This window comes from Centroberyx gerrardi, chromosome 2, assembly GCF_048128805.1.
Source record: "Centroberyx gerrardi isolate f3 chromosome 2, fCenGer3.hap1.cur.20231027, whole genome shotgun sequence".
Classification (NCBI taxonomy): Eukaryota; Metazoa; Chordata; class Actinopteri; order Beryciformes; family Berycidae; genus Centroberyx; species Centroberyx gerrardi.
This window is the reverse complement of record NC_135998.1, coordinates 30,140,757-30,168,385: the sequence shown is the minus strand read 5'-3', so window position 1 is coordinate 30,168,385 and position 27,629 is coordinate 30,140,757. Positions and strand designations below refer to the sequence as shown.

The 27,629-nt window shown below is 40.9% G+C and overlaps 1 protein-coding gene across 2 annotated transcripts; it reads left to right on the top strand.

The window, feature by feature from the left end:
* Positions 1–8,975: 8,975 nt before the first annotated feature.
* On the top strand, positions 8,976–26,343 carry lmo4a (LIM domain only 4a). Of its 2 annotated transcripts, XM_071906891.2 has the most exons (6): positions 8,976–9,366; positions 19,498–19,746; positions 23,583–23,679; positions 23,872–24,030; positions 24,808–24,838; positions 25,609–26,343. In XM_071906891.2, the coding sequence occupies exons 2-5, from the start codon at positions 19,505–19,507 to the stop codon at positions 24,826–24,828; spliced, it is 519 nt and encodes a 172-aa protein (XP_071762992.1). In that variant the 5' UTR covers positions 8,976–9,366; positions 19,498–19,504; the 3' UTR covers positions 24,829–24,838; positions 25,609–26,343. The 2 variants fall into 2 exon arrangements, with proteins under 2 accessions (XP_071762992.1, XP_071762993.1); XM_071906892.2 differs by lacking the exon at positions 24,808–24,838 and having other exon boundaries at positions 8,980–9,366.
* Positions 26,344–27,629: the final 1,286 nt, after the last annotated feature.

Sequence of the window (27,629 nt, the reverse complement as noted above, 5' to 3'; positions counted from 1 at the left end):
AACGACACCCTTATCACATTCCCACCCACTGGTATCATTCGTAGTCGCTGACTAATAAATAGTAAAGTGCACTATGTCATTTTATAGAATAATAACGAGGACATTATCATGCCTTCCCGCCTGATTAAGAGGCACTCAGAGGTGAGGTGGTTACCCAACGGCTGTCTGCAGTACAATAATCAGTGTGCACAAATAGACACACTAAAACCTTCACAAAAGGTATAGAAGTGGGAAAAATTAAATGACCAGAATTGCTGAGGCATCAGCATCAATTACTCACCAAACTGGACTGAGTGAGTGAGTGAGTGAGTGAGTGAGTGAGTGAGTGAGTGAGTGAGTGAGTGAGTGAGTGGGTGGGTGAATGAGTGGGTGAGTGAGTGTGGGAGTGAGTGAGTGAATGAGTGGGTGGGTGAATGAGTGGGTGAGTGAGTGTGGGAGTGAGTGAGTGAGTGAGTGAGTGAATGAGTGAGTGAGTGAGTGAGTGACTGAAGGGTGGAAGGGAGTAAATGCATGTGTATGCACATTTTGAGTGTGACTAACAAAACCATTAAATATCAAACTTAACAATGGGCAATCGCTCCTATCACTCTTCTTTTCACCTGCAGTTTTTCATTCCCCAAACTGGACATAATTTGGATTCTCCTCTCTTTGTACAGAGACGCCAATGGAAACATCTCAAGACTTGCATCAGTGGCAAGAGATTCCAAAGACACTCACATCAAATGTATGTCAGCTTCCGAGTTTACACCTTGTTGCTTATGCCAAGTACTGGCTGTCAGGTCTGATAGCACATCAGGAAAATGGGGACAATGTTTTGGAAAGCTCCCCTGGCTTGATAGGCTGAAATTCTGTGGACAGAGTATGATACATGGGAGCTGTCAGGAGGGAGATATAGGGTAATTAGAAAAGTGAAATGAATGAAATAAATAGAGGAAAGCCTTGTGTTTGTCAGACAGCATCTGTGTTCTCCTCACCCACTGAGCACAAAAGAACGCAAGGAGGACGGATAAAGAGCCTGGAAATTTGACTTGCCAAGCGAGGGATGCATCAGATGGCGGTTTGGCTGACGAGAACGAATGGGAAGGCCCAAGATTCATTGCGAGAATGCATCACATCCAAACAGCAGTAGACCTGTAGTATAGTACTGAGATTCTGAGAATAAAGTCAGAATTCTGAGATTAAAGTCTGAATTCTGAAAAAAAGGCAGAATTCTGAGATTAAAGTTTAAAGTCAGAATTCTGAGAAAACAGTCAGAATTCTGAGTTTAAAGTCGGAATTCTGACTTTTTTCCTCAGAATTCTGACTTTAAACGCAGAACTCAAATACATTTTTCACATGTGGCCCTAATCCTCTTCCGTAGTTCTCTGTTCTTGCATTCTGAAGAAGTTTGTTCTCTCCAGGACAACTTGGGAGGATCATTCTCCACAGGGACACAAATATCGACATGGAATTCTTGGATTTGATACGTGAGTACAGGGTGAAGTGTGAGGAAGGAAGTGACCCTTGAAATTCCCTTTTGTGGCCGTCTGACAGGCGTTGGAGGGGGAAACCTCCTCTGGCATCTCTAGTTATCACTCACTCTGGCCTCTACTTCTCTTGCTCTCTCATTCAGTCTGCAAAATGCATGTGCATGCACACACACACACACACACACACACACACACATATAACATGCCTTGACGTTTCACCCACAAACAGCCTTGCCTCTCTGAGGGGCCCCAGACATGAAGAGCACCACTCAAACCAACAAGCGTCAGTCTAACAGACTATTTTTCTATTTTTCATGAACTGCGATGTCATTTAGTCTAAGGCTGCACAGATAACACTGGTGATGATTATTTTCTGAAGTTATTTGGGGGTGATTGTGTCTTTTGGCATCAGTGATCTAGTTGTTCTTTGACCACAGCTAGGATTAGACTGCTAGCTGTCACTATATTCAAATATATATTCATAGGATCAGATTTAATGGTTATTCAGAAACCATTAGAATCACCATCTTATTAATTTGCTGCATAGGTCAATTTTTGACTTCTCTGGAAGTGATCCACACAAAAACATCTTCATGTGAAAGGTAAGAAAAAAGGGGAACTAGAATTTGGGAGCGCTTCTTGGTACCAGAAATGTCCATGGCAGAGAGCTATCAACAGGGAACTACAAGAATGTATTAACAACCAAAGAGGGTCCAAGGCACTCTGTTGCACGGAAGAGGATTAGGGCCACATGTGAAAAATGTATTTGAGTTCTAAGTTTAAAGTCAGAATTCTGAGAATAAAGTCAGAACTCAGAATTTGGACTTTGGTCCTAATCCTCTTCCGTACTGTTGTGATAGCAAAAGCTAAAAGCTTTTATTTTACATTTGTCCAAGGACTCCTGCCTTGACCACACCCTGATGAAGCCTCATCAGTTGTAACTTTTCAGGGATGCACACTGTGCTGTCAGTTGTTAGGTTGGAGTTGAGTTGGAGTAGAGAGAGAGACTGAGTGCCATCTATGGACGTATGATGTTATCTGGAAGTAGTTTGGCACCGCCCATTCCCCTGTTCACATTCCATGTTGTTCAAAATGGTGCAGAAAGTGCCAAGAGATAGAGGTTTATGGGCACTGACATACTGCTTCATGAAGCTGTTTTTTGGCCTGGAAGTTACCTTGTGAACGCGCCTGAGCTGTGAGGGGGAGGGGTGGTGGGAGACTTCAGGTAGCATTCAACAGTGGAACTGAACCTGCTACCGGTCATACCTGTGCTGCAACATTAGATTCACTATTGCATGCACTGAGCGGGCACATACGATGAAACCTCTCCTCCCTCTCCCCAGCATGGGGAGCAGCATAGAACTTGCCGGTCCAGCTGGATCGTCCTGGACCAAAAAGACCTTCTGATGTTCTTAGGGGTAAAGGTTTTGTCTGAGTGTACCGCCATGCAAATCCCCTCTCACCAGTAAACAGCTGGGACGGATGGAGAGTGCACACAGGTCACTCACTCTTTCAGACTCAGACAGCGATTTAAGAAAGACCTGCCTAATAGGCTCCAAAGGCTGCTTGGAGAGGGCTTCGAGAACCAAAGGCAATTGCCACTGGGAGGTGGCAGAACACATCACTGAACATTCCCTCCTGGCCCTCTGCAGAAAGGGTTGCAGGGTGGTGGTTCAGGAGAGGGCAGCTGACACCGATCCTCTCTGCAACATCTTCATGACACAAGGAGATCACTGACATCATACAGTGTGGAATGCGCCAGTCCCCTCTCCAACAGGTGCTGGACAAAAGAAAGAATAGACCCAATTGAACAATTAAATGGGTCATCATCCCTTTCTCCACACCACTTTTGGAAACCCAACCATTTTTGGCAGAAGAAGGTCCTGGGATAAAAAAAAAACAAAGTCCTGGGTTTTGAATTTCAGCCCCGGTCCTTTCTGTGTGGAGTCTGCATGTTCTCCTGTGTTTTTGCGGGATTCCTCTGGGTGCTCCGGTTTTCTCTCACAGTCTCACAAAGACATGCAGGTCAGGTGAATTGGAGATTAGTGTGAATGTTAGCATGAGTGTGTTTGATGTAGTATGGTATATAGTGATGTAGTATGGTATATGGTATGTAAAGCCCTTTGAGACATGCTGTGATAAAGGGCTCTATAGAAAAACTTGACTTTTGCCTTATAGCATGAGATGATGGATTATGCCTGTACGCCCTGAATAGTCCGCACCACGTCTGCAGACAAACCTGCGTACATCAGTGTGTCCTGTTCAGGAGCCAAACCTTGAGAGGTCGGCCAAGATGGGGCATCGCCCCTATTGCTCCGGTCGCCTGTGACGGTGTCCCCCAAAACTGAGGAACTGTCACATGGTGACGCCTCCAACAGCTGGATTGAGACGGAAAAAAAAAAATTGAAGAAACCTTGGGTGGGCCGAGTCACAGAGGGATCCCCCACCGGGACGGCTGAGCATAGACCATGGGCAATGACAGTGACTAGAGTAGAACAGAAGCAGAAGCTAAGGTAGAAGAAGAGACTGTGTGGATCCCAAGGTAGACAGTGTTATGGCAGGTCATATGATTGCGAGAATGAATACGTTTTGAGTTTAGATTTGAAGATTTCTACAGAATTAGCCTCCCTGATCGTAAGAGGTAGCTGGTTCCAGAGGTAGGGAGCTTGGTAGGAGAACGCTCTACTGCCTGCTGATTTTTTCTTGATTCTTGGGACAGTAAGGTAACCAGCGTCCTGCCATCGAACATTAGGGATGATGAGGTCGGGTAAATATTACGGTGCAAGCCCATGTAATGATTTATATGTTGACAGAAGCTCCTTAAAGTCAGACCTGGCTTGAATTGGGAGCCAATGAAGGGAGGTCAGGATGGGAGTAATGTGAGCAAATTTTCTAGTTCTGGTTAATATTATGGCCTTCAAACCTTCAACTCGTACAGAATGCTGCTGCTGTCTTTCTATATTTGGATAATTGATAATTTAACCAAACCTAGTACATTTCCTAATTCTTTTGATAAAGTGAAGAAGATCCATACCCTGCCTTGTCTATTCCCGACACTGAGTTCCCTGGCTCTACCTTGCCTCCTCTGACCTAGACCCAGGACCGACCGATTGAAATCATCCATAACGTATTCCTTTAGTTCTACTCAAATTACATGACAGTGATTGGCAGAGCCCGCTACCAAATACACACACAGACATACCAAGGGTAGACAGGCAAGTTCGATTTATATCGTGGCATGCACCTCGACGCACCCAAAGACTGGACGTCTGGTGAACACTGTGTTCTGTAGGCTGTTTGTAACCTGATATCGTAAAATTTTATGATCTGAAACGCAGGCTGTGTTGTGCAAGCGACCGACAGTCAGACATGCTGCTAGTTTTTTATCACCATAGGGCAAAGAACCGCCAATAGAAACAAAAAATCAATTACATTTTCAGAAAGAAAAAAAAAACATATTTGTTGTTGTTGTTTGTTTGTTTGTTTTAAAGACACTATCCTAACTTTTGATACAGTTTGATACTACTTACTATGAATTTAAAATCATAAAGATTTATCTCAGCCTATAAAGGTGGTTAAAGTGAGTTTCCAATCCTTTACAGCCCTGCATAGACCCAACTGATAGAGCTATTTGCAGTGAACCAGTGAGGTAGGGGTAAGATCTTGGTTCAAGATCCTGCATCATATGTCCAGGGCCGGTCTCATATAGTGCAAATACTGAATCCCTGTTCCTCAAACCTCCCTACCCCACAGTCTAGTTAGATGATCTTTGGCTCTTTCTCCATAGCACACCACCCACATTCACTGTTCTTTCATATGATGTGTATTTACTGTCAGCACTGATACCAATACAAAGATGAGTCAGTGTTTTGCCAATGGTCAATTTCCACTACAAACTTTTACACTTCCATGAACCAGACGTGTAAAAATAAATAAATAAATAAATAAATAAACTTTTCTGTACTTTTTCAAACTTGATGCTGCTATACTGTATTCATATTTTAACCACCCGCACTTTTGTCTGTTCTCCACCTTTTGCCATTTTCAAAGATGCAAGATTTCAGTTTGACACTTAGAAAGAAAAGGAAAGGCAAAGGCCTTGGTGGCTTATAAGCACAAGTGGTAACTCTAGTATCTACTGTATGACATCACCTGTACACAAAATACATTACATCAAAACTCCAATGGGAGATTGGAACCACTTCTGCATAGGGAGTAACAAAGTCTTTTATCTAATGTAAAAATACTCACATGCACAATAATATCAAGATTTTGAACAGGGTTCATTTTCTTCTCTGTAACAAGGCTTAATATGTTGACTTTCTGTTTTCAGTAGGTAGCTTCTCTTTAAATACTTTCAAATAGTCTTAAAGCCATGTGTAAATGGCCACTGGTATCTGCTGCCATTTGTAATTCAATGCAGATTATAGACAAACAGATAGATAGATAAAGATACACAGTTAGTTATAGATAACCCACAACACACACACACACACACACACACACACACACACGCATGCATACATACATACATACATATTGCAGAATCAATTGTTGTCAGTAGGCCTATTTTATATGTGTATATGTGTATAAGTGCAACACATTTTTGTTTTCTTTCAAATGTTTAATAAACATAGTCATAACTAGGGTTGTGCTGGCACAACAAAACATATTTTTTTCTTGGGATAGGGGTGCTTGTCAAATCATAATAACATGAAAAAAACTAAATAGTCTTCTAATCTAACCCGAAGCTGAAATGATTCCCCTGCCCTTGACCAGAACAACAAGGGCTTATAATTCATCTCAACTTTCCTCCTAATGAATTCTCTTAGGCTTTTTGATAGTGATACATTGGTATGGAGTGGAGACAGGAAGTTTCAGGTGAAACAAGAGCACAGCGCTGAACAGGAACGGGAAGTAGATGGGAGGAAACCCAGGAGCTTTAGACTTGAGACTTGACATTAATGACATGGATTGACTTGGACTTGACTTGCTAATCTACATTTAGACTTGGGACTTGACTTGAGACTTGTGCCTCAAGACTTGAGACTGATGTGGAACTCGAGCAAAATTGACTTGGTCACACCTCTGATGTATCGTTTTGAGAAAACAGCATCCAAACAAAGTCAACTTTTTGTTTCATATGTCTTATTTGGCTATGAGTCATTTGATTGGGTGCGTTAGCGATTTGTCCACAAGAGGTCACACTCCACAAATGTTTGTCAGAAATAATAAAGTACATGTGGCCCCTTCCTTGCAAGGCAGAAAACATTACATGCCTCCATATGGTAATGGTTAACATCTCTGTTGTCAGATATTAACCATGTATCTTAACAGAGCGAGCTCCAAAAAATCAAATGAAAAATTACACCCTAATATAATGAACAGAGATGAACAAAATGTGGTCGGCTGTGGTTTTAAACAACACCACATCCTGATGCTTTATGGGTCCGGCCAACTGTTTGCAATTGAACCAAAGAACAATCACGTCGGCCTATGCCTCAGTATTCCCGGCCATCAGCTAAACAGATTGGTTCCTCAATGTGTTCGCGTAATTTTCTGGTTAATAAGACTATAAAAATAACCAGATAACCCCCGAGACTCTCCCCCAGACAGTAAAAATCTGCTGTGGTTATTACAGGCCTCTGCAGGTGTGATGTATGAGCGCGGTTCAGGCTATAGGCTTAGTTAGACCACAAGAGGCACACAGGGCGGTACTATAAATAACCACATAATTAAAGGCGTTGACAGGGAACTCACATTGTGGTTAGAAGAATTTTCCCTGTAGTTGAGCCCCCCCCCTTCGCTGCAAAAAAGTCACTAGAATATTCCTAGAAGGGACTTACACTGTGTCTGTGGTACTGGATAGCGAGTTTATAGTGAACTTATTCTACTTCCATCTCCTAGGACAGTGATTCTCAACCTTTTCCATATCAAGGACCCCTAATTTAGTCCTTGATAGAGCACCTTAGAGCCATAGACCCCCATTTGATGAGATTTTGTCTCTTGAACCCAAATCTGAGAATATTTTTATTGTTAGATATGATTTTGTCCAGAATTCCATGACTATCTGTATTGCAGGTAGAGAGACAACAGTGAAACTATGATCAAAACAGTCATTCTTCTACATTCTCTAATTGTGTTCACTTCTTGTAAATGAAATAATGCTGAAGTTTAGCAATTCATCAATTTGCTGGGGACCCCCTGGAACCCCCTCAAGGACCCCTGGTGGTCCCCAGACCCCACGTTGAGAACCACTGACCTATGGTATCACTAGAATATTCCTATGATATTAATATAGAGACTTGCAGTATCTCTGTGGTACTGAATAGTGAGTTTACTTTATCTCCTATAGTATCACTATAATATTGCTATAGGAGCTTAAAGAGTGTCAGTGGTACTCAGCAGTGAGTTCATAGTGGCCTTATTTTACCTTAGGATTTTTTTATTTCCTATAGTATGACTATAATATCGCTATAGGAAGTTATAATGTGAGTGTATAATATTATGTTTATAGTGACCTTATTGAACTTCATGATCTATTTCATCTTTATGTTATTAGTATTATATTCCAGTGGGCCCTTCAAGTTTTTCTGTGATATTTGTATTTTAGTGTATTAGAGGATTACAATAGTTCTTTATAGTAAGGGAAGGACGGGCAGTTGGTGGCCTATCTATACTCACTTTAATGCTGGCATGTGTGCAGTGTGTCTGATTTTAAAGATAATGTTTTAGCCTCAAACTTGGATTTCCCAAACTATGCCTCTGTTGACTGTAGAGAGAAACTTAAATAGAGTTTGCTGGCTGCAGGTAAAGTGAGTAAACTGAGTCTACAATATGTCTCTCTAACCAGATGTCTCTTTCTGATGCTTTAACACAGCCTACCATGGGGTTTTTTTTGTTTTTTTTTAATGTAATAATACATGAATAAGAGCATGGACAATAAAGTCAGTCCCTTAACCTTCTATTGACTATTGAGAAATGATACTAAAATGGTTTGTCAATTCCTGCTGTTGTTGTTAATGTTTTTTTTTTAAATCTCCTATCGCTATAATATTCCTATCATATCCATATAGGGAGTTATAGTGTGCCCAATAGTGAGTTTACAGTGACCTTATCCCATTTTATTGTGTTTATTTTTAATCTCATATGGCATCACTAAAATATTACTATAGCCTACTGTAATATTCCTATTACAGGGACTTATTATAGTATATATTGTAGATTCCTGTAGGGAATGTTCTAGTTTTGCTGTGATCGCTTCAAAGCAGCCCTCTAAAATGTATTATAGGATTAGTTCTTTATAGTAAAGGTGTCATGACCAGGATACAAAAAAAATGCTTTCCTTGCAGCTCTAAGCGGCAGGTGATTATGGCTTATTTGAAACATCCAAAACGAGGCAAAACTTTCCCTCAGCAGCCATCCATCATCCTGACAAGAGCCACGCCCCCTTCCCCACGTCAGAGGAGGAGCGAGTTAAATATGCATTGAATTTATGGAAGAAACCCCGCTTTCTCCGCAGAGATACAGCCCTTTCGCGTGAATAAAAACACCCGCTGGTTGATCTGTGCGCTGAAGGAATCGTTTTGAAAAAGGGATTGATCTGTCAGATTAGCTATAATCAAAGACTCGGCGAGCATTGGAGAGGAAATCGGTGTAAATCAGCTCCAATAGCAGCCACGGTAAATGGGAGAAGAGGAAAAGGAGGCGCAGCCCGCAGAAACTTCACAGTTTTATTTCATATCTGGCAACCCGGCGCGTGGACAATATAGCCGCGTAAAAGTTTGCGGCTCGTGCTGCAACTTGTGACACTTTCCTGGACTCAGGTGAGACTGAAAAGAAGCCGCCGCAGTTTCGCAACTCTTCGCTCCGACGTCTTCCACTTCACAACAGCAAGGTGAGTTGAATGCATGTCAATACAGCCTAGTCTACACTTCGGCGTGTTGTTACAGTTATTAAACAGCTTATGTGCTGTCTGTAGACGACGTGGCAAATAATAAGAATAAAGCCACGAAAGGAGTAGTCCTAGTCTTTTTTTTTTTTTGCTCGCTCTCCACCTCTTATCTGATATTTTGCTGCAGATTTGCTAGCTTGTCCTGTGGCTTCCCCTCCCTCACCTTCGTTGTAAAGTTATGGATATGATTCATTTCTTTGCATGGGTCTCCGGCAGCGGGGGGACATTTTTTTTTTTTGTAATTTGACTGCATCTCTACTGCAAGAGAGCACTTAAGGGATTTGTGCCCTTGGTGTTAATTAAAAAGAGAGCCGTTTTAATGAAACGGAGGCGCGTGCAGCCGGAATGGCCCCAGAGCGCATTATTAAGAGAGACGAATATATAACAAAATAAAACCAGTCTGACCGTTACTGTCTGTGCTACTGCAGTCTGCATGGTGGCTGTGGTGCAGTCATGCTTATTTAGTCTGCTTCCCCTTGCTGGTATGAGCTGGGGTTATTTGTTCATTATAAACCGGGATGGGGGGGATTTAGGATTTCATTAGTGTAGGTTTACCTAAGGCAGACGAAGCAATGCCTTATTCTGGACAAAGTGACTGGGTGTCAATTCACTAAAATCCTAAACTATGGCCAAGTCTCTGCATCCAATATCATTTAAACTACCATACCTGATTTATAAGTAGGCTACACTAAATATCTGGGGAGCCGTGACTAATAACTGACAAGATATTATTTGGTCAGTGTGATAAATTATCATAGGTCACCAAACTGTCAGCTTAGAGGGAACATTGGTCCTGAATGCTCCTCTCTATACAATTTTTTTTTATTTTAGATGTTGGGTCCAAATACATTTCTGGCCACTTTGCTTCATCTTTACTCCCCATTATAAAGATGAGAACTACAAGACCAAGTGTGGACTCACTTATGCTAAGGAATAGAAAGTGTCATACCTTGCCACACCAAATGGAAGCCCATGGCCTGATGTGACCTCTAATCCAACACCAGTGCCTTTGTCCAGATATAGGCTTGTTGATGGACACAAAATCATTTTATGCACCTCAAATGTCACTTTTATCCTAATTAAGACACTGTATTGTTGTCAAAGTGTCCTGGAAAACAGTCTTTGGTAAAAAAAAATATGTCGCAATAACAGGACAGGCAGCAGTCAATTGCGTTCGGCTTGGGGCAAACGAACCATTATTTGCTCTGTCAACCTGAAACTGCATGCAATTCATCAGTCTGTCCAGACTGCAATGGAATTGTGTTTCCCCTCATTAGCTCCTGTTTTTAATGACTGGTTCATCCATCAGTCTATTACCAGAGCAGAACAAAGTAGTCACTTCCATTCACTAACCTTTGTTTTGGGCGATAATTCATGTGGTATCAAAAGTCAATAGGAGAGAGTGAGAGAGACATAGAGAGAGAGAGGGAGGATGTAAGCATCTTATAAATCAAAGCAGTGGGCATTTGAATGGAGCGACTTGCTGGACATCATGATGTTGACAGCTGTAGTTTTTGATGTTTAAAAATGGAAGCTAGCCGTCTAATGTGAGTGAAGGGACACATTCAGAGGGAAGGAAAAAGGTAAATGGTATAGAGTTTCAAAGTGCTACACAGTGATGAAATGATTTTGAACCAACACCTGGAATTTTTTGTGGTCCGCATGAAGTAGGATGAACCTGAAGATTGTTCAGTCAGTGAAAGCGAAAAGAAGTGGATTGGCATGAAGGAGAGGAAAGTGAGTCAGTATTGCAAGGCTTTGAAGGAGAGGTTTATCTTCGCCAGTCAATGAATGAGGCTGTATAAGTGTCGGGAGTGAGGGCAGTCTAGTCTGAGTGGGTGTCCATTGAGTTGCACTGTGTGGTGGATTTGGAAAAAGTGGATGTAACGTGTGTGATCCAAATGAGAGAGAGAGAGAGAGAGAAAAGAGAGAGAAGCTGCAAAGATGAGAGCAGAGGAGGAAATGGGTTCGGCGAGACCAGTCAAGGTTTTGTTGCGAACAGAACAGATCAAGAAGTCAAAGAGGAAAGAGGATCAATGTGTCTAAATAAAGCAGCATTCCCTGCATTTATTGCACTGATTATTAACTGTTCCAAAGTTGTAGAAGGAAATTCAGAGAGAATAAAGATGATAGTTGCTGCCAGAAGATGTTTAGATAGTACTGCCCAGCCAACATTTTGACGTTGAATAGATGAATACAACAGCTTGCACCGACGTTTACAATCGGTGTAAATGTAGCGCCCAAATAAAAGTTGAGACGTTAGTAGTTATCCATTGCGGCTGCCTAGTTTATATCAGTCTAAAAATAATGCCATAATACCCAGGCACAAATATGGGTGGTAATAAAGTGTGACAGCGTAAAATTATTTGAAACAGGGCTAGGAATTAGACTTATTGAGCCAGAAGACTGCCTGAAAATGAGACAATTCTGCATCTCATTTTGCTCTTGGTTTGCATTTCTGATCATTTTATTAAAGGGAGCTTTTGCCTATTCATTTTATAAGATGCAAGCTAAGTACATTATAAGCTATGAACTTAGGAACCACACTGAGTAAAAGATATTAAACATAGAAACTGGCATAAACGAACATAAATAAGGCCAGCATAGACACAGTAGTTATGAGTAGCCCAGTAGGCTACTATAAGTAGAGTCAGTGAATGTGTGTGTTGTTGTGTGTGTGTCTGTGTTGAGATGGGAGGTTATTGTGCTGAAAAATCTCCCTCGTTTTCAGATGTTCATATCATCAGGTAAGGCTTTACACTGAAAAAAGATTGGATGTCAGATTTACAAAATCATAATATGTTCTATTTACTCAGAGAAATTATGTTTCTATTCTTTACGCTATGAAATCAATTACAATTAATTCAATCCAAAGCAAATCATTTGTGTTGATTAAACACATTTAAATTATATGGAACCAGTGTACATAATATTTTTTAAGTAAATCAAAGATCTTTTTTTTCCCCCAGTGTACATAGAGGCAAGGAAACACGTTTCCTGGTGTCTATGAAGGAATAATAATGTAATGTGACACTCTATTGATCCTCGTAGAGAAATCCCCCCCTCCTCCTCCACAGGGAGGTCAGAGGTCAGGCTCAGCTACAGAGCAGCACTACTAGAGCTGGTAGGGATTCAGTGTCTTGCTCAAGGACACTTCAGCAGAGTTTTTAAAAGCTGATATTTTGAAAGATCAATTCAATCAAGATCTAACTTTTAGTGTCAAGTTTAGTGTTCTTAAGAAGATCATTGAACCATTTCCTTGATCTGATCCTCATGTAACAGAGACATGGCTGAGTTTCTATGAATTAAACCACTCCATCTGATTGTTTTTCCTTTCAGAAAACTTGACTGACTAGTTGTGGTGGTGTAACCTTGTGCAATCTTATTTGGAGTTTCTCATGTAATATTTTCCTTTTAATACCTTGTTTACCCAGATATAAACCTCCAAAATAATAATTTCTTAATATTGTGTGTGATTTCTTAGATCGCTTATGTTTGATAATGGCTAGGTACAACAACATTATTATACATTATTATTCGAGAAGTTTTTATTTCTCTCTGATCTGCTTGGCTTTATTTTTAACATTCCTTAGCTTTCTCCCAATAAGATCTCATCTAATTACATTCTAATTACAGTCTTGTATGATTGACTCTGCCGCTGCACATAAATTTGAAAATCCTTTGAATCAACTGTATTCAGATTGTATTACTGAAAGTCTACCAGAGGATCTAATGAGAAATTGAAACAACATTTGTTTGGCTACTCTTGATACATTTCCTCCTCTTAAAACTAAAAGAAAACAAACTTTCCAATGTCCTCCAATGGTTGGCCGTGGAATTCTGTGCAGTACAGAAATAACTTGTTTACAAAACGGTCTCATATGCCGTTCCCCCTAAGAGGAATTGCAATAGTATTGCAATTTTAATATTTTCTATTAACTGCAGCTCCTCTACCGATTAAATGTAGGTCCTATTTAGTTCTTAATCTATATGCTCCCATATAGAAACAAAACTATACAGATCCCTCAGTCTCTTCTGATGATACACAGTAGTTTATGCCTGTAAAAAATTCTAACTAATTATTGTATTGTGGATCATTTCACCAATCACAAAACATATTAGACTTCGAACTTGACAAAGTCACAAAATAAAGCTGAAAGTAATGCTTACAGAAGCTAAAAAAAAATGGATGTTAAAGAATGAATTAATCTTTGTTTCAAACAACAATCCACACATGGATTCTTTCTACATTTGCACAGAGGAGGAATTATCCATGTTGCATCAGTATTTATTTGAGCATTAGTACAAACCCCAACATCAAACAGTTGCTTGATTACAGCAAAGAAAGGATACATATCTGGATTTGGACATTAACAAAGATGATCAGCGCACTTTATGCATCCATATGAAGAAGAACCATAGACAGAAATACCGTCTTGCGTGCAGATTGTTGCCATCCTTAAGACAGCATTTGGACATTATCTGAGAACTTGAAGAATTTGTGACGAATGACACAAGTGTGCCATTACCCAAGATCACCCAATAGCCACACACTTCAAGTCCCGATACCAAAGCAACCCATTAACTCTTCAAACTATGGGCAGAGACCGCGTCGGTCAGGAGGAGTGATCGTCAAAAAGAGGCTTAATCAGAGGGAAACGATGACCCTTGCTTGTATAAATCTTAATAAATCTTATATGCCCTCCTGTAAACTCCATATTTATCTGTATACACCGTGTTTCATATGGTTGCTATTAAAATGACAATCATTGGCCTATGGGAATTGTTACCACACCCTAATGTGCCATCTCATTTTGGCCAACAGCCATGTTGTACGATACAGGTTTATCTTTAACGCTTATCTTCACATGGTAAACCCAGAGGCAGCACTCAGACTCGCTTGTAACTAAAGCATCTCGGCTGGATAAGTGTTAGCTCCATCCTCTTCCTTAGGGGCTGCTCAGACTTCATCCTTTGACTGTGTATCTAATTAATTAATTGTAATATAATATATATAATGCCGTTTTACAAAGCTGATATCACAGCTTTTCATTAAATCTTGAGAGAGTAAGGTGGATTCAGCATGGATTAAGTCTGTTCAAGCACAATGCACAGTTAATTATGGATGGCATTGAAGTAAAAGTCCATGTATTCAACAATGTGCTTGACTGTGGTATTGAGCGCACCTTGCCTATCTCAATCAGGATTATTAGATGAAGTAATGCAATGCACTACTTGTTGTTTAGACTTTGGTTAAAAATTGGTGTTATGAAGGTATGGATTTTTCTAAGTTTCTGTGGTTAGGTGATCGGAAACCAATGGAGGGGGCGGGCTGTTCTGGATAATGCAATTGCTCAGACTTCATTCACACTGAAATATCATTGCCCTCACTCACTGAAACCAATGCCATACCCTAGGGTACAACGAAAGTATTGTCTCTGGTGCTCGGTGTGCTGTAAAAGATGATTAAACGTAGGATTTGCATTTTCATGAGATAAGCGTTTCATTTGAGAGGGCTATTTGGCAGCTATCTTATGATTTTATGAGCTGACTAACTCTGGTGTTTGCATGATGATTACATTTGCTGCTCCGCTGCAATTGATCGCAGGTGTGGCCAGGAATGCTAAAAGTTCTTAAGACTTTATTTTGGACTAGACCACCTCGCAAGATTCAGGAGGTCTTTGAGGGTTTTCTATGTTTCTGTCCAAGTTCTGTCTAAAGATTCGTTATCAGCAGCCTCTTGTCCTCTTTGGTTGAACTTGGTCTGCTGTGTCTTCCAGCTTAACATGTCATGATCTGTTCAGGCATGGAGCAGCCAAACTGGTTCGACAGGCAACCGGTGGCAAAAGAGCCGGAGGCGAAGGACTTGTTGACATATTGCACTCAAGAGGAAATGTTTGCATTCTATATTCTTCCTCACTCTTGAAAGAGAAAAAAAGCGCCGTTGTTCATGGTCACATGCGTACTGATAACGACAAGCGAAAGACAAAGAGAGAGACACACTGCGAGTTCCCGGATTCAACCAGAAATTCCACTCACTTTACTTCACAAGGGTGGAGGCTCTTGTATTACAGGGACTAGGCCTGGTAATTGGTTTCACGCTGGTAATGTGCCGCCCAAGGAATCTGGCATTGAAGACAGGAAATGGATGGAAAAAACAGCAAGTTGTTTGAGAGAGAGGGGTTCATGTAAGGCATCCTGTGTTCTCACTATAAACGCACAAGACAGGCACTGTATTCACGGTATATAATGGCCACATTGCATTAATCGCACACTTGTTTATAGCTGGATATTATGATGACAGTTGCTCAGGCTTCTTTTTCCATGTCCGTCCTTTGTGCTCCATTTTCTCCACCATTGCTTTTATATGTACACCCACCAGTTAAGTGTTACTTTTGCATTGGCAAATATGGAATTGGATCGTACAATTCTACATCGTTGAACATTGTAGAATTTAAGCTTGTGCATGTATCATATGCATGGTGAATGTATTATCATTGAACAGCATAATCAGGAGTCGCTGCATCTGGTGTGACGGTTTTGCTGAGCACCAAGGGTCTGTCTGTTAACAATGGCCATGGGACAGCGTCCAGCCAGCTGGTATCTAAGCTGCTCTGGTAAAGGGCTGAATTGTGATCCCAAGAAGGCCGGCAGGTCACATTTCCTTCCTGTGGCACTACTAACCTCCATAACCCCTATTGACCCCCTCCCCCACAATCAGAGTGCTTTAGTTTGTGAACTTTGGCTCCTGAACTCCCTGCAGCATCTTGTCTGTTGCCGTTTGGTATTGTAAGGCTGCGTTCACACATAGCAATTTTTTTGTGTGGAAAAAGCGCTGCCTAGAGCGCTTCATGTGGGGTGAAATAAAAAGCGGATCACGATAATGTTAGCTGGGGAGTAGCTGGCTAGCTAACGTAGCTGGTTAGCAAACAGTACAGTGTTGAGCAACAAGCAAAGGCTTATCAGATATTCCCAATACACGTCCAGTATGATGGACTCACACTACCTCTTTATGATCGGTGTTGCTGTACCCGAACTTCACCCAGTATTTTCTCCATTTTTGTTGTTGTGGGAAACAGCTAGTCTCCTGCGTAGCGTGAAACCCAGCCTCTCTTTCATTGTAATTGGTTGACTGAGAAAAAAGCGTTTCACGTCACCCAGCGCTTCTCTGAAAAGTTTAACCTTTGTCAACTGATAGATTTGATATTTAATACCTTGGACTGCAGTGGATTCCCTACTATGTTTACCTCTTGTGTTGACACACTTCTGCAGTTATGACACCAGGTGTAATTTACAGAAAATCTGATATGAGATGCAGCATCACAGTACTTTAACTTTCTACTTGCCAACTAGCTCACGCTAGTTAAAATAACATAGGCCTATGTACTAGGCAGGTCCCATTGCAGTGCGAGTGTTGGATATTACCTGTTAATAATAATACCTGTGTGTGTGTGTGTGTGTGTGTGTATTAGAGAGCAGCGCTTCCAGTGAATTAGAGGTATGTAAAACTCTACAGTGAAGTGACATAATTTTGAACATAAATACTATAGGAAAATGGCAAAAACTAGGAGAATAAGGTCCAGGTTGAAAATAACCAGAATTATCTTTTAACTAACTTGAATCCTTCTGGCAGTCTGATAGCTGTGAATCAGTTTGACTCACCTATTCAAAAAACATACCAAGACAAATAGTCAAGTCTCCAATCATGATGATGAATTAGGTTTTTCATTATGTCAGCAAACTATCTGAACACTGCAAAATCAGTCAGCGGTGATTCATATGGAAGTCACCCGGTGGGTTGGAGTACTTGAGTGCTCAAAAATGTGGACCCGTTTCTGCATTGTTGTAAAATACTGCTGTTGACTGACATTTTAACGACGTTTCATTTGTGAATGAAATAAACATACTCAATTTTAAGGGTCATTCAAGATGAACGACTCATTCATGAATCACCCATCACTATTAGGAGGGTTTGCTGCCCCTGCATGAGGGTCTTTGTGGTTCCAGTTTAGCCCTGGGCTTCTTGCATGGTGTTCCTCCACTTGATTGGAGCCAGGTGTCTTCTGTGGAGAATGAGGGTAGTGGGGGCAGCCTACTTAACTGCAGAGGACCAGCGGCAAACTCAAATAATCTTGTGGGAAGGGTACTCGTAAAGCCAAACATGCCCTTGCTGAAATTAGATGCTCCGGAGGACAAATTGTGCCGCTGTTGTTCATTTGGAAAATGAAATCTGCCCCTGCAATTATTTTGTGTTGTTGTTGGCCCTAATTATAAATCATGGAAGCGGGTGAAAAGGCAGTGTTGCTGACTCACTGCTGAGCTGCACACACTGCTATGGTTCTACTTAGTGCGATTCAAAAGCAATATTATTCCCAGCTGTGCATGAAATCAGTTCAATTTTGTAATGGAAAAATGGGGGCTTGAGATATACAGTAGATATGGCCTGATGGCACATGTGAAATGTTGTTTCCACTGAGCATCTGTTTTTGTTGGTTTGAGCAAGCTTAACATTCAGCTCTATGATATGAAATCAAAACAGTTTTAAAATAAATTTGGATTTTGTTTGTATAAAGCTCAAGAAAGTGGTAGTGAGAGATGATGAGGAAATGAACAGCTGAATCAAATGAAGTACATTTCCATAAACGGTAGGCCGCTGCATCCTGTCACAGAGCGGCCCTAACATTTATTCAGGGAGCAAATGCTGCACAGCATCAAAGAGCCACCTCTCGGGATGTATTATCAAGTTAAAATGAGAGGTTACTTGCAGCAGTCTCAAAAAAGACAGCGTGGCTTTGGTTTGGTTCAACACGTCTTTGAACTTGTTTGGTGTAGGATGGTTGCTCTCTGATGTGAGTGTGCTTGTGTGTGTGTGTGCCTCTGTGTGTGTGTGCACGCGGTAGTGATGGTGGTGGGGTTTTTCCCATACCCATACCCCCACAAGTAAATAGCCCTAAGCTCTTTGCCAGGAAGTTCCACAACCAATCGATTGGACTTGGTGCCAAGAGCCACATTTGGGAAGCCGAGGCCTCTTTCCTGTCTCTTGTACTTCTCTTCCAGCCACCCACGTTCCCAGTGGGTGTACAGTATGGCATGGATTTACTCAGGATAAGCTATGATAACTTGGATGACTACAGGACAGCCCCCACAAATATTGCCCAAGAAGCCCGGTTCGCTTAACTTTCCGAAGTTTGTCCTGAAAGAATCTTATTCACACGGGTGTAGTCGTACTGGTAAACAACACTCACAGACCCTGGGACTGATCAGACATGACTATTACCTGAATGTTTAGAGCAATTCATCATGTCAGGGGTTATGTAAGTGTTATGACAGTATTTATAAAGCTTCCAGACAGAGGCTAGTGTAATAAAATGATAGCTTCAAAGGTAAATTTGTATGTTATTCTATCAGATGACTCATTGCCCTGTCAAATGCAGTCATACTGTTTCATTAAAATCCTCCGTTGATGTAGACTTGCTGTTAAGCGAAAAACTACAATTATGTCATCTTACTTGAATTTAAACTTTACATTATGTTTTTTATTGACTGCAAAAGTTTAATCACTGTAGGGCCTATGAATATGGATAGGAATATGGAAACCTATATACAATTTTTAAAATTCTTGATTGTCAAAGAGAAAATGAGGCACTTTTCCTCAAAGCCCCAATCCAAAAATATAAGTAAATTCACATAGATGCTTGAAGAGTTAGACCTATACATGGGAAATAAGCTTTTTGCAATTTTCATGTCCCATTGTAAAAAAGACTAAATAGATAAAATACCTGTAAAAATGTTTAGCTGTCACATACTATTAGTTCCTGTCCTCAAAAAAGTTTTAGATTGGAAAACAATAACCTCATTACAATGAAGCAAAACATAAACAAAGCCATGTGTGGGGCGACAGCATCAGGAGGTGCCATACTGCAGTTTCTCCAGTTGCGGCTTTAATTTTGGAAAAGCAGGCATTTCGGAGTATTCAATGCATGTTAACTTTTTGGCTAAAACGCTTCTCAACACATTTCCCGTTTTGTCTCTTCTCTCTTCTTCTCTCCTCCTCTACTTGCTTCTTCTCTCCAGGCCAGCGATGGTGAACAGCAGGGTGGAGGCACCCGCTGTGGCGGTGATGGGCGGCGGAGGCGGGGCGGCGGGCAGGTCGTGCGCGGGATGCGGCGGTCGAATCGCCGACCGCTTCCTGCTCTTCTCTATGGAGCGGTACTGGCACACGCGCTGCCTCAAGTGCTCCTGCTGCCACGCTCAGCTGGGCGAGTACAGCACCACCTGCTACAGCAAAGGAGGCATGATCCTCTGCAAGAACGACTACATCAGGTGAGCTGAGCTGACGGGTGGGGTGGACGATATCAACCACTGGAGGTAGAGCATACCTAAAGGCAGTAGGCTTGGGCCGATATTAGATATTATCGAATATCGCAATATTTTGTGAATATCGCAATATCTCCCGTAATATCGAATGTAGCCTACAAATTTGATGTAATTTGGAAGAAATAAAATCAAATACTCCCCCGCAAAAAAAACCTGGGAAATGAAAATTGAACTGATAATATTGTATATTGCGATATTTTGGCGGGACAGTATCGCAGTATTACATTTTGGATATCGCCCAAGCCTTAAAGATAGGCAAAGTAGTGTGATATTACTGCCAAAATGAGCTAAGGTGAAAATATATTACAGTATACCATTTTGTTGTCGTATGGGCTCCCATGAAGTTATTGATGGAATCACATGTGCTTCAGTAGTCCGTAATGAACACAGTGAAGCCTCATCATTCAGTATTGTTATATGTGTGACCTTAATTGTACTTAATTAAATGTCTCAGTAATTTGATATTTGGTTATTTGGAATTGCTAAATCTGAGATATTACAGTAGTGACAGAACTTGAGTCTTGGAATTAGCATTTTTCGAGCCTCAGGTGACTCGCAAAGATAATTGAAAAAGAGTCATGAGTGAATATAATATTTCACATTGATGGCGGTACCAAAAATCAAGATCACAATTTATCCATTCCTGCCATTTTTTAATGTATTTATAATCTCTTTGTAAATATTTTAGTTGTATAGGCTTATTTTATTTAATTATTTTATTTTTTGTATTTTTTACAAAGTGACACACTGATATAAAACCTCACATTTACAGGTGTACCATGTGTATCAAGGCAAAATAAAACATCTCTAACATTGAAACAATAACATATTTGAAAAAACTGATTTGGAAAACAAACAAGCAACAAAAAAACACATTAAACACAGGAGACAAAATATACATTATAAAGAGCAAGATTCAGCTTGTGTATTTTGCATAGATTATGAATGTAAAGTAGGATAGTGAAATTACAGGGATAGCATATAGATAGACTGATGAAGTGCATATTTCTATTCTTTCTATTTTTTGTTCTTATTATCCCTATAGCCAACGCACCTGAGACTGAAAAACACTCCTGGACTATTTAATAAGAGCGCAGATGTTTCCTAATTTTTCCATGTACTCTGTTAATGACAAATCAACTAATGCTAGTCAGACAAGCACAGACAGCTCTCGCAAACAGAAGGTAGAGTGGAGGAATTTCAGGGTATTTTTCTCTGGTGTACACAGAGAGCCACCAGGTGTTTGGGTGTGAATGAAAGCGGTGCGTGAATGCAGCAGGTAGGGCGTGACAGGACCGGAGAGAAGCAAAGGGTTAGAAAAAAGCCCTAATAGCAGGATTTAGTTTGGGTGTATCTCCGATTTCAGAGGACAGAGAGTATCAGCAGGTTTCCACAACCCCCCTCACTGAGGCACAAGCTACCATACATTTGAACTTTCCTTTCACTTAAATGTAAAAACAACTTTGTGAATTAAATTGCTATACGAATACATTTATTATTATCTTGGCTGTCTGCTGTTTTCTTTTTCATGGACTTTGAAGATGAACGGTGATTGTGGAAATTAAATTAGTTTGAGTTGGATTTGGTGTTGTCAGGCTGTGTGTGTGTGTGTGTGTGTGTGTGTGTGAACTGATATTTCTGTACTTGTGAGTTCCAAATTTCCTTACAAGGACAGCAAGATGAGGAAGAATATCCTTTAAAGTGAGGACATTTTGCTGCTGCTCACTTCTTTAAGGAGCTAGTTTAGGATTAGGACTTGGTTTTAGGGTTAAAATTAGTTTAGGGTAAGGATTAAGGTTAGGCTTATAGTGAGGAGGGTTAGAGTTCGGGGTTCGGTAATGAATGCAGTCAATGAAGGTCCTCACGAGAATGGTAATACAAACGCGTGTGTGCATGTGTGGCCGCTTGTACGCTTTTGCAGACTTTGTGGACAGCGTGCCAGTTTGTGTCTATGAGGCTGATTGGTGTAACACAGATGGGGATTGTGTGGGTGCCCACGTCTCCAGGGCAAACACTGGGCTAGATCCGGAAAGCCACAGCCCAAGGCCTGCTGAGGAGAAGCTGAAACACAGCAGACTTTGTGTATAAGGCCAGTAATAATACAGCGGCTTTTAGGTCCTCTCTCATGAAATAAATAAAGCTCTTACTGTACACTCAAATTACATTGTGATCTGCAATTAGATGAAGTGTATAGTTGTAAGAGGTCTGCTGTGTATTGAGGAAATTCCCCATTCAGTCCATCATTTCAAGGAGTCAGCAATTAGATGTTGTGAATATTAATGTGGCATTGCAATGGTATTATTCCCAATTAGAAGTCGGTAGAAGATATTACTATGTTGCACTTGCGACAAGTGTTACGTTAAGGGATTTGGTGTAAAAATGTCTTTTATCGTCACGCTTTGGCAACACTGTTCTCACCCTTCATGCCAGTGAAGCAGGTTGACATGAACGGAGTGTAACTGAGCTGAGAGAGAGAGACAGAGGGAGGAAGAGAGGCTTAATTAGGGAGAACAGGGATCCTCTCAGGTGCTCTCTTATTAAATTACTGTTTGGATTAAGATCAAAAATTCATTACTCTGCAGTCGGTGAGAGAGAGAGAGAGAGTTAGCAGCAGAACTGGTCAAGTAGGTGTCACAAGGCGTAGGTTTCACAAGAGCTTCTAATGAGGACAGAAGAGAGGCTTCCTATTGAAACTTAACCTGCTGGTGTTCAACTAGTATCACGCTTTCAGCCTCTGACAGATAAGGACTGATTGGTGTTGTGTGCTGCTGCATGCAACTTGAATTCATACACCAAATTATTTTCCGCAGGGACTCATTGCCTTCATGATTTGAAGGTCAGATTGTAGAAGATTTCTGGACAATGAAATGATAAAACAGTAATTCAGATAATAGAGAGTTTTGGTGTGTGGAGGCATCTGTTGAAGGTGCTCTTTGGTTTGGAGTTGTTGCTTGATAAAAAGAAAGGAGGCATAACCCTCGCTCTTGATCTGTGCTTCATGCCATACCCTCTCTTTCTGCTAGCTCCTCTGTCACGCACCAGTATATACATCAGAGTATATAGAGTACAGAGTATATACATGCCGAAAGAGATGGCTTTCATGTTCAAAGTACTGCCTACATCAGCAGTACTTATGTCTTATCAACCACGTCTTGCTCCATCATGGAGGTCCATTAGAGAACTTGTTGTGAGCAATAGTTTTCAATATATAACAACCGGGCTACAAAAGGGGAGACACCTGAAAAAGATTGCTGTGGTGAGGGTGTAGGTCAATTCACTAACGATATAAGTAAAAGTGAATTGTTTGATAAGAATTCAGATGATAATAATACAATAGATACAATAGATTTGTTTTCCAAATGTACACAGTAAACTGTCTTGTCTTTAGCCCTAGTCTCTACTCCAAAAATCTACAAGAGGTTGTAGCTTGAGAAGAGTCAGCTCAGTTAAGCTGAACAAACAGTTGGTTTTTGGCTATGTTATCTCATCTTAGCAAAGCTACTAATGTTAATGTTAACATGCAGCTACTTACCACCACTAGCTATGTAACATTACCTATTCAATCAGATGTGTCAGTGGGGAAATGATCAGTTCCCAGTCTAAAACAGCACAGAAATTAATCATGTCAATTCAATTCTGTTGAGACGGACAAGTTGTATACTTTTAGAATACAACTAACAACAACCAATATGGCTGCCAGAGGGTGTGTTACGTCACCTGAAAGCCATATTGAAGCTATGGTTGTAGAGCTGTTGATGTGACGGACATGTTTGTACCTGCAGGCTGTTTGGACACAGTGGAGCATGCAGTGCCTGTGGGCAGTCTATCCCTGCTAGTGAGATGGTGATGCGGGCACAAGGCAATGTGTACCACCTTAAGGTGAGTCTGATCATGCTGTCACATTCAAAATTGAACGATTCTCTCATCTTGAATGGTAGTAAGTGATAACTGCAGTTTTGGGTGATGTGGTTGACCTCAGTGAGTGGGTGGTGGGAACAGTGAGACTAAAACATAATACAGTATATGAGGTATAGATGACACTATTGAATGTCTCTCTCTCTTTTTCTATAGTGTTTTACCTGTGCCACCTGTAGGAACCGCTTGGTACCTGGCGATCGCTTCCACTACATCAATGGGACTATCTTCTGCGAACATGACCGGCCGGGCGGAGGCCTGCTCAGCAGTCACCCGACACCGCTGCAGGCCAACGGCATGATGTCCGACCAGAAGGTGAGAGGGCATGTGATGGAAGTCGGCGCGCAACTTTTTATCTAATTGCCACAGTCGCTAGTGGATTCCAGAGCTCACCAGCCACTTTCACTATGTTACCATCCAAATTGATTTTTGGAATATGAAACGATAATTCCCATGTTAATTCCCATGCAGGGGGTATGTGATAGATACTAAATACTATAATGGTAATAAATGTTTTATCTACCTATTTTTATCATAATTACATGATGAGTGATATTGCATTTAGCCTCCAGAGTGAAAGACATTGTTTGTTTGCATGGGTTAGAGCAGTGATTCTCAACCTTTTTCGTATCAAGGACCCTAATTTAGTCCACATTAGAGCCACAGACCCCCATTTGATGAGATTTAGTCTCTCGGACCCAAATCTGAGAATATTTTTATTATTTTGTCCAGAATTCCAAGACTATCTGTATTGTAGGTAGAGAGATAACAGTGCAACTATGATCAAAACAGTCATTCTTCTTCTTGTAAATGAAATAATGCTTAAGTTTAACAATTCATCAATTTGCTGGAGACCCCCTGGAACCCCCTCAAGGACCCCTGGTGGTCAACGGACCCCACGTTGAGAACCACTGGGTTAGAGTATGGTCAGGGTTAGGGGTTATACATAAGGGTCAATTCCAAATGAAATTGTAATTTATCTGTAATTCCAATTTTAAAAAAATTGAACTTGATGTCCCTGCAGAAGCAGATTTAGAATTTCAATTGAACTGAGGAAAAAATGATACACTTGAACCTCCTCTTTTCTCCAAGGCTTTCAAGTTGAAGATGTAATATTGGAAAGGTGAATTTTATTTAACTTCAATTCTTCCAGTTCAGTTCAAATTCAAGTTCTATGTGACTAAATACACATATTGTGTATTGAACAAAATGTTGATGGGCTAATACATCATTGTTTTATCTAGAAAATCTGGAGATGTTTCATGACCTGAAATATTCAATTCTTTTGACTAGGGATGTGTTGATCTTGCTTTACTCAATGTACTGGTTAGAATTCACACTATTTTTAATGACTGCTGTTAAATATAAAGACTGTGGAGCACATTTTCTGTATTTTCGGTATGTAAATAATGGCATACCACTTGTTTCTCCCAACCATAAACTTATGCTGGCATAGACTGTCTTGAAGTTGAAGTAAACTTAATTTCACTTGCAGGTTTGTGTGATTTCCGCTGGGTTTAGTAACTATTGAAATAGTTGTTGAAATAAAAGTTTTCACTGTGCTTATGTGGAGGCTGGGTGGAAGACAGGAGAAAGGAGATAAGAGAATGAGGGGGCAGAACTGGTGTGTGTGTGTGTGTGTGTGTGTGTGTGCCAGGCATCCATTTCTCTCCACCAGGGAAACTTCATATAAATAAAACTTGCATTTAACAAAGTTAGTGACAAGTCGCTTAATGCAAAGATCTCATAATGACAAGATGATAATTGCATTGGTAAAAAGAAACCATATTCATAGCACATACGCATCTTCTTGCAAAGCCTTGGCCCACTCCTAAATGTAATCCCTTCTATGTATTCCCCTCGTTTACAACTTCCTTTCTCCCCTGTTTTCAGGTTTGCTGAGGAAGAGGATGGGAAAAATAAACGTGTGCCTTCTCCCCCACCTCCTCCTCCTCCTCTTCACCCTCCTTCTCCATCTCTGAAGTTGCCCTGAAGCCACTCTTCCTCCATTCTGATGGACTGTCAATCCATCGTCTGGATGCATCTTCTTTTGCTACTGGTTTTAGTTTTTGCTTTAATCCGAAATCCCAGAAATGTCTTATGTCAGACTGTGAGGAGTAGAGATCTGAAAGTCCGCTGCTTCATTGGAGGGATGAGGATGCTGAAGACGGTTGGAATTTATTTATACTGTAGACTGATGTCCATTCTCAACCGTGGCAATATTACTGGTAAGGACTGGCAGGACTGGCATTGTCCAGGGGAAAAAAAAGGTTTTTAAGACTTATCATCGGGGGGAATCATCCCATTCTAGCGATTCCAATGGAATCACCCATTACCTTTACCCAGTCAGGTTGTGAAGGGAACAAAGGAAGAAACAGCGAAAAGCAAAGGAGGCAGCGGTCAGGAACTGCTCCCACTGAGCAGTAATGACTCCTGAGGCAGATACAGTGCGTCCAAAACTCACACAGAGACCACACACACTGAGCCATTTCTGGGTCTGAGGGGAAAAAGTGTGAGACTGCGGGATGTTTCCTTCCACTCTCCTTGAAACCAGCTGGGCAAGAACAGAGCAAAAACAAAAAAAAAAGAACATCTCTACTGACACTCAAAGAATATTTCTCTGTGTAATGAATGAAAGACTTCAGTATATTCAACGAACATTTTAGTCCCCAGATTCTTTTGTACAACAATCGGACGCATTTTCTTTGTACTTTATTTTGATGTACTTTATCTGGATTTGTTTTTGGTTTTTTTCAGGTGATGGTTCTAGTTCCAGGGATGACGAATATATTTAGGGTTCGATCAGATACAGTATGTATTTGTAATTGTGTTTGGAAAGATGATTCTGCCAGCGAGAGTTCTAACGCGACGATAATGATTTAGCAGCAGTGACGTATACACTCTAAATGTTTATTTGCAGTAACGGTTGATTAAGAAAAGTTTGTGAAGTTGAAGCTAAGTAGTTTATGAAAGAGTCTAGGAAGATCGGGATGATAAAAAGCAGGAAGTGCACATATCTTTTTTTTTTTTTATCCTATTGTATTGTGTGCTATATGGTTGAATCGTGTCTTCTGTGTTGCCTTTTGTATTTTTTCTCAAACAAGGCCCGATTTTATTGCTCGAAAACATCTATATGGAGAGAAAATAAGTCTCAAAATAACTCTAATAATAATAATTTTTGCCAGTCAGTTGTGTCTTGTGTATGTAATGAGTGTGTGATTGAATTTAGGTGTGTAGCGGAGTGTTACAAATAGCCATTTCATCCCCAAAAGTAACATGGAAGTTTAAAGAAAAATACTCAACGGCTCTCAGACAAACATGGCTGATTACCCACAGGAATGGGATTTCAAAAGGCTTGAGCCGGGGCCCATTACAGAAGCAATTAAAGTGGGATGCGCTGGAGGCTCGGGCTTTAGCTCCACTCCAGTGTTGGAGCTTAATGAGGCCTAATCTGGTGAGCCGGTCTAATTAAAAGGGAGGGAGTCCTTTCCTGTGGGCGCCGGGCAGGCAGCAGTTTGCGCTCTCTATAGCTGTTTAGTCTGGGGTAAAAAAAAGCGCAAGTAAAAGAAATATGCAATATGTCATGAAAACGTTCCTCTTTTTTCCTCGTTCTCCCCTGCTCTCTCCGTCCCAACTTCTCAAACTTTTACATTTTTCCCATTTTTTGCTCTTCTCCGCTGGTTTACCATGATTGCTTTTTGGCACGAGCTTTCCCTTCGAGGCTGTTTATGTTTTTTAACGAGCTAATTAAAAGCAGTCTTTTTATAGGTACATTTGGCACGAAAATCGCCCCAGTCTTCTTCTGCCGTTCTATTTTTAGGACGGCTCTCTCGACGTATTGTTTTGTGGCTCTCTACAGAGAGAAATTAAGGGCTAAAAGTGAAACACGCAGGAGGGGCGGAGGCACACATGGG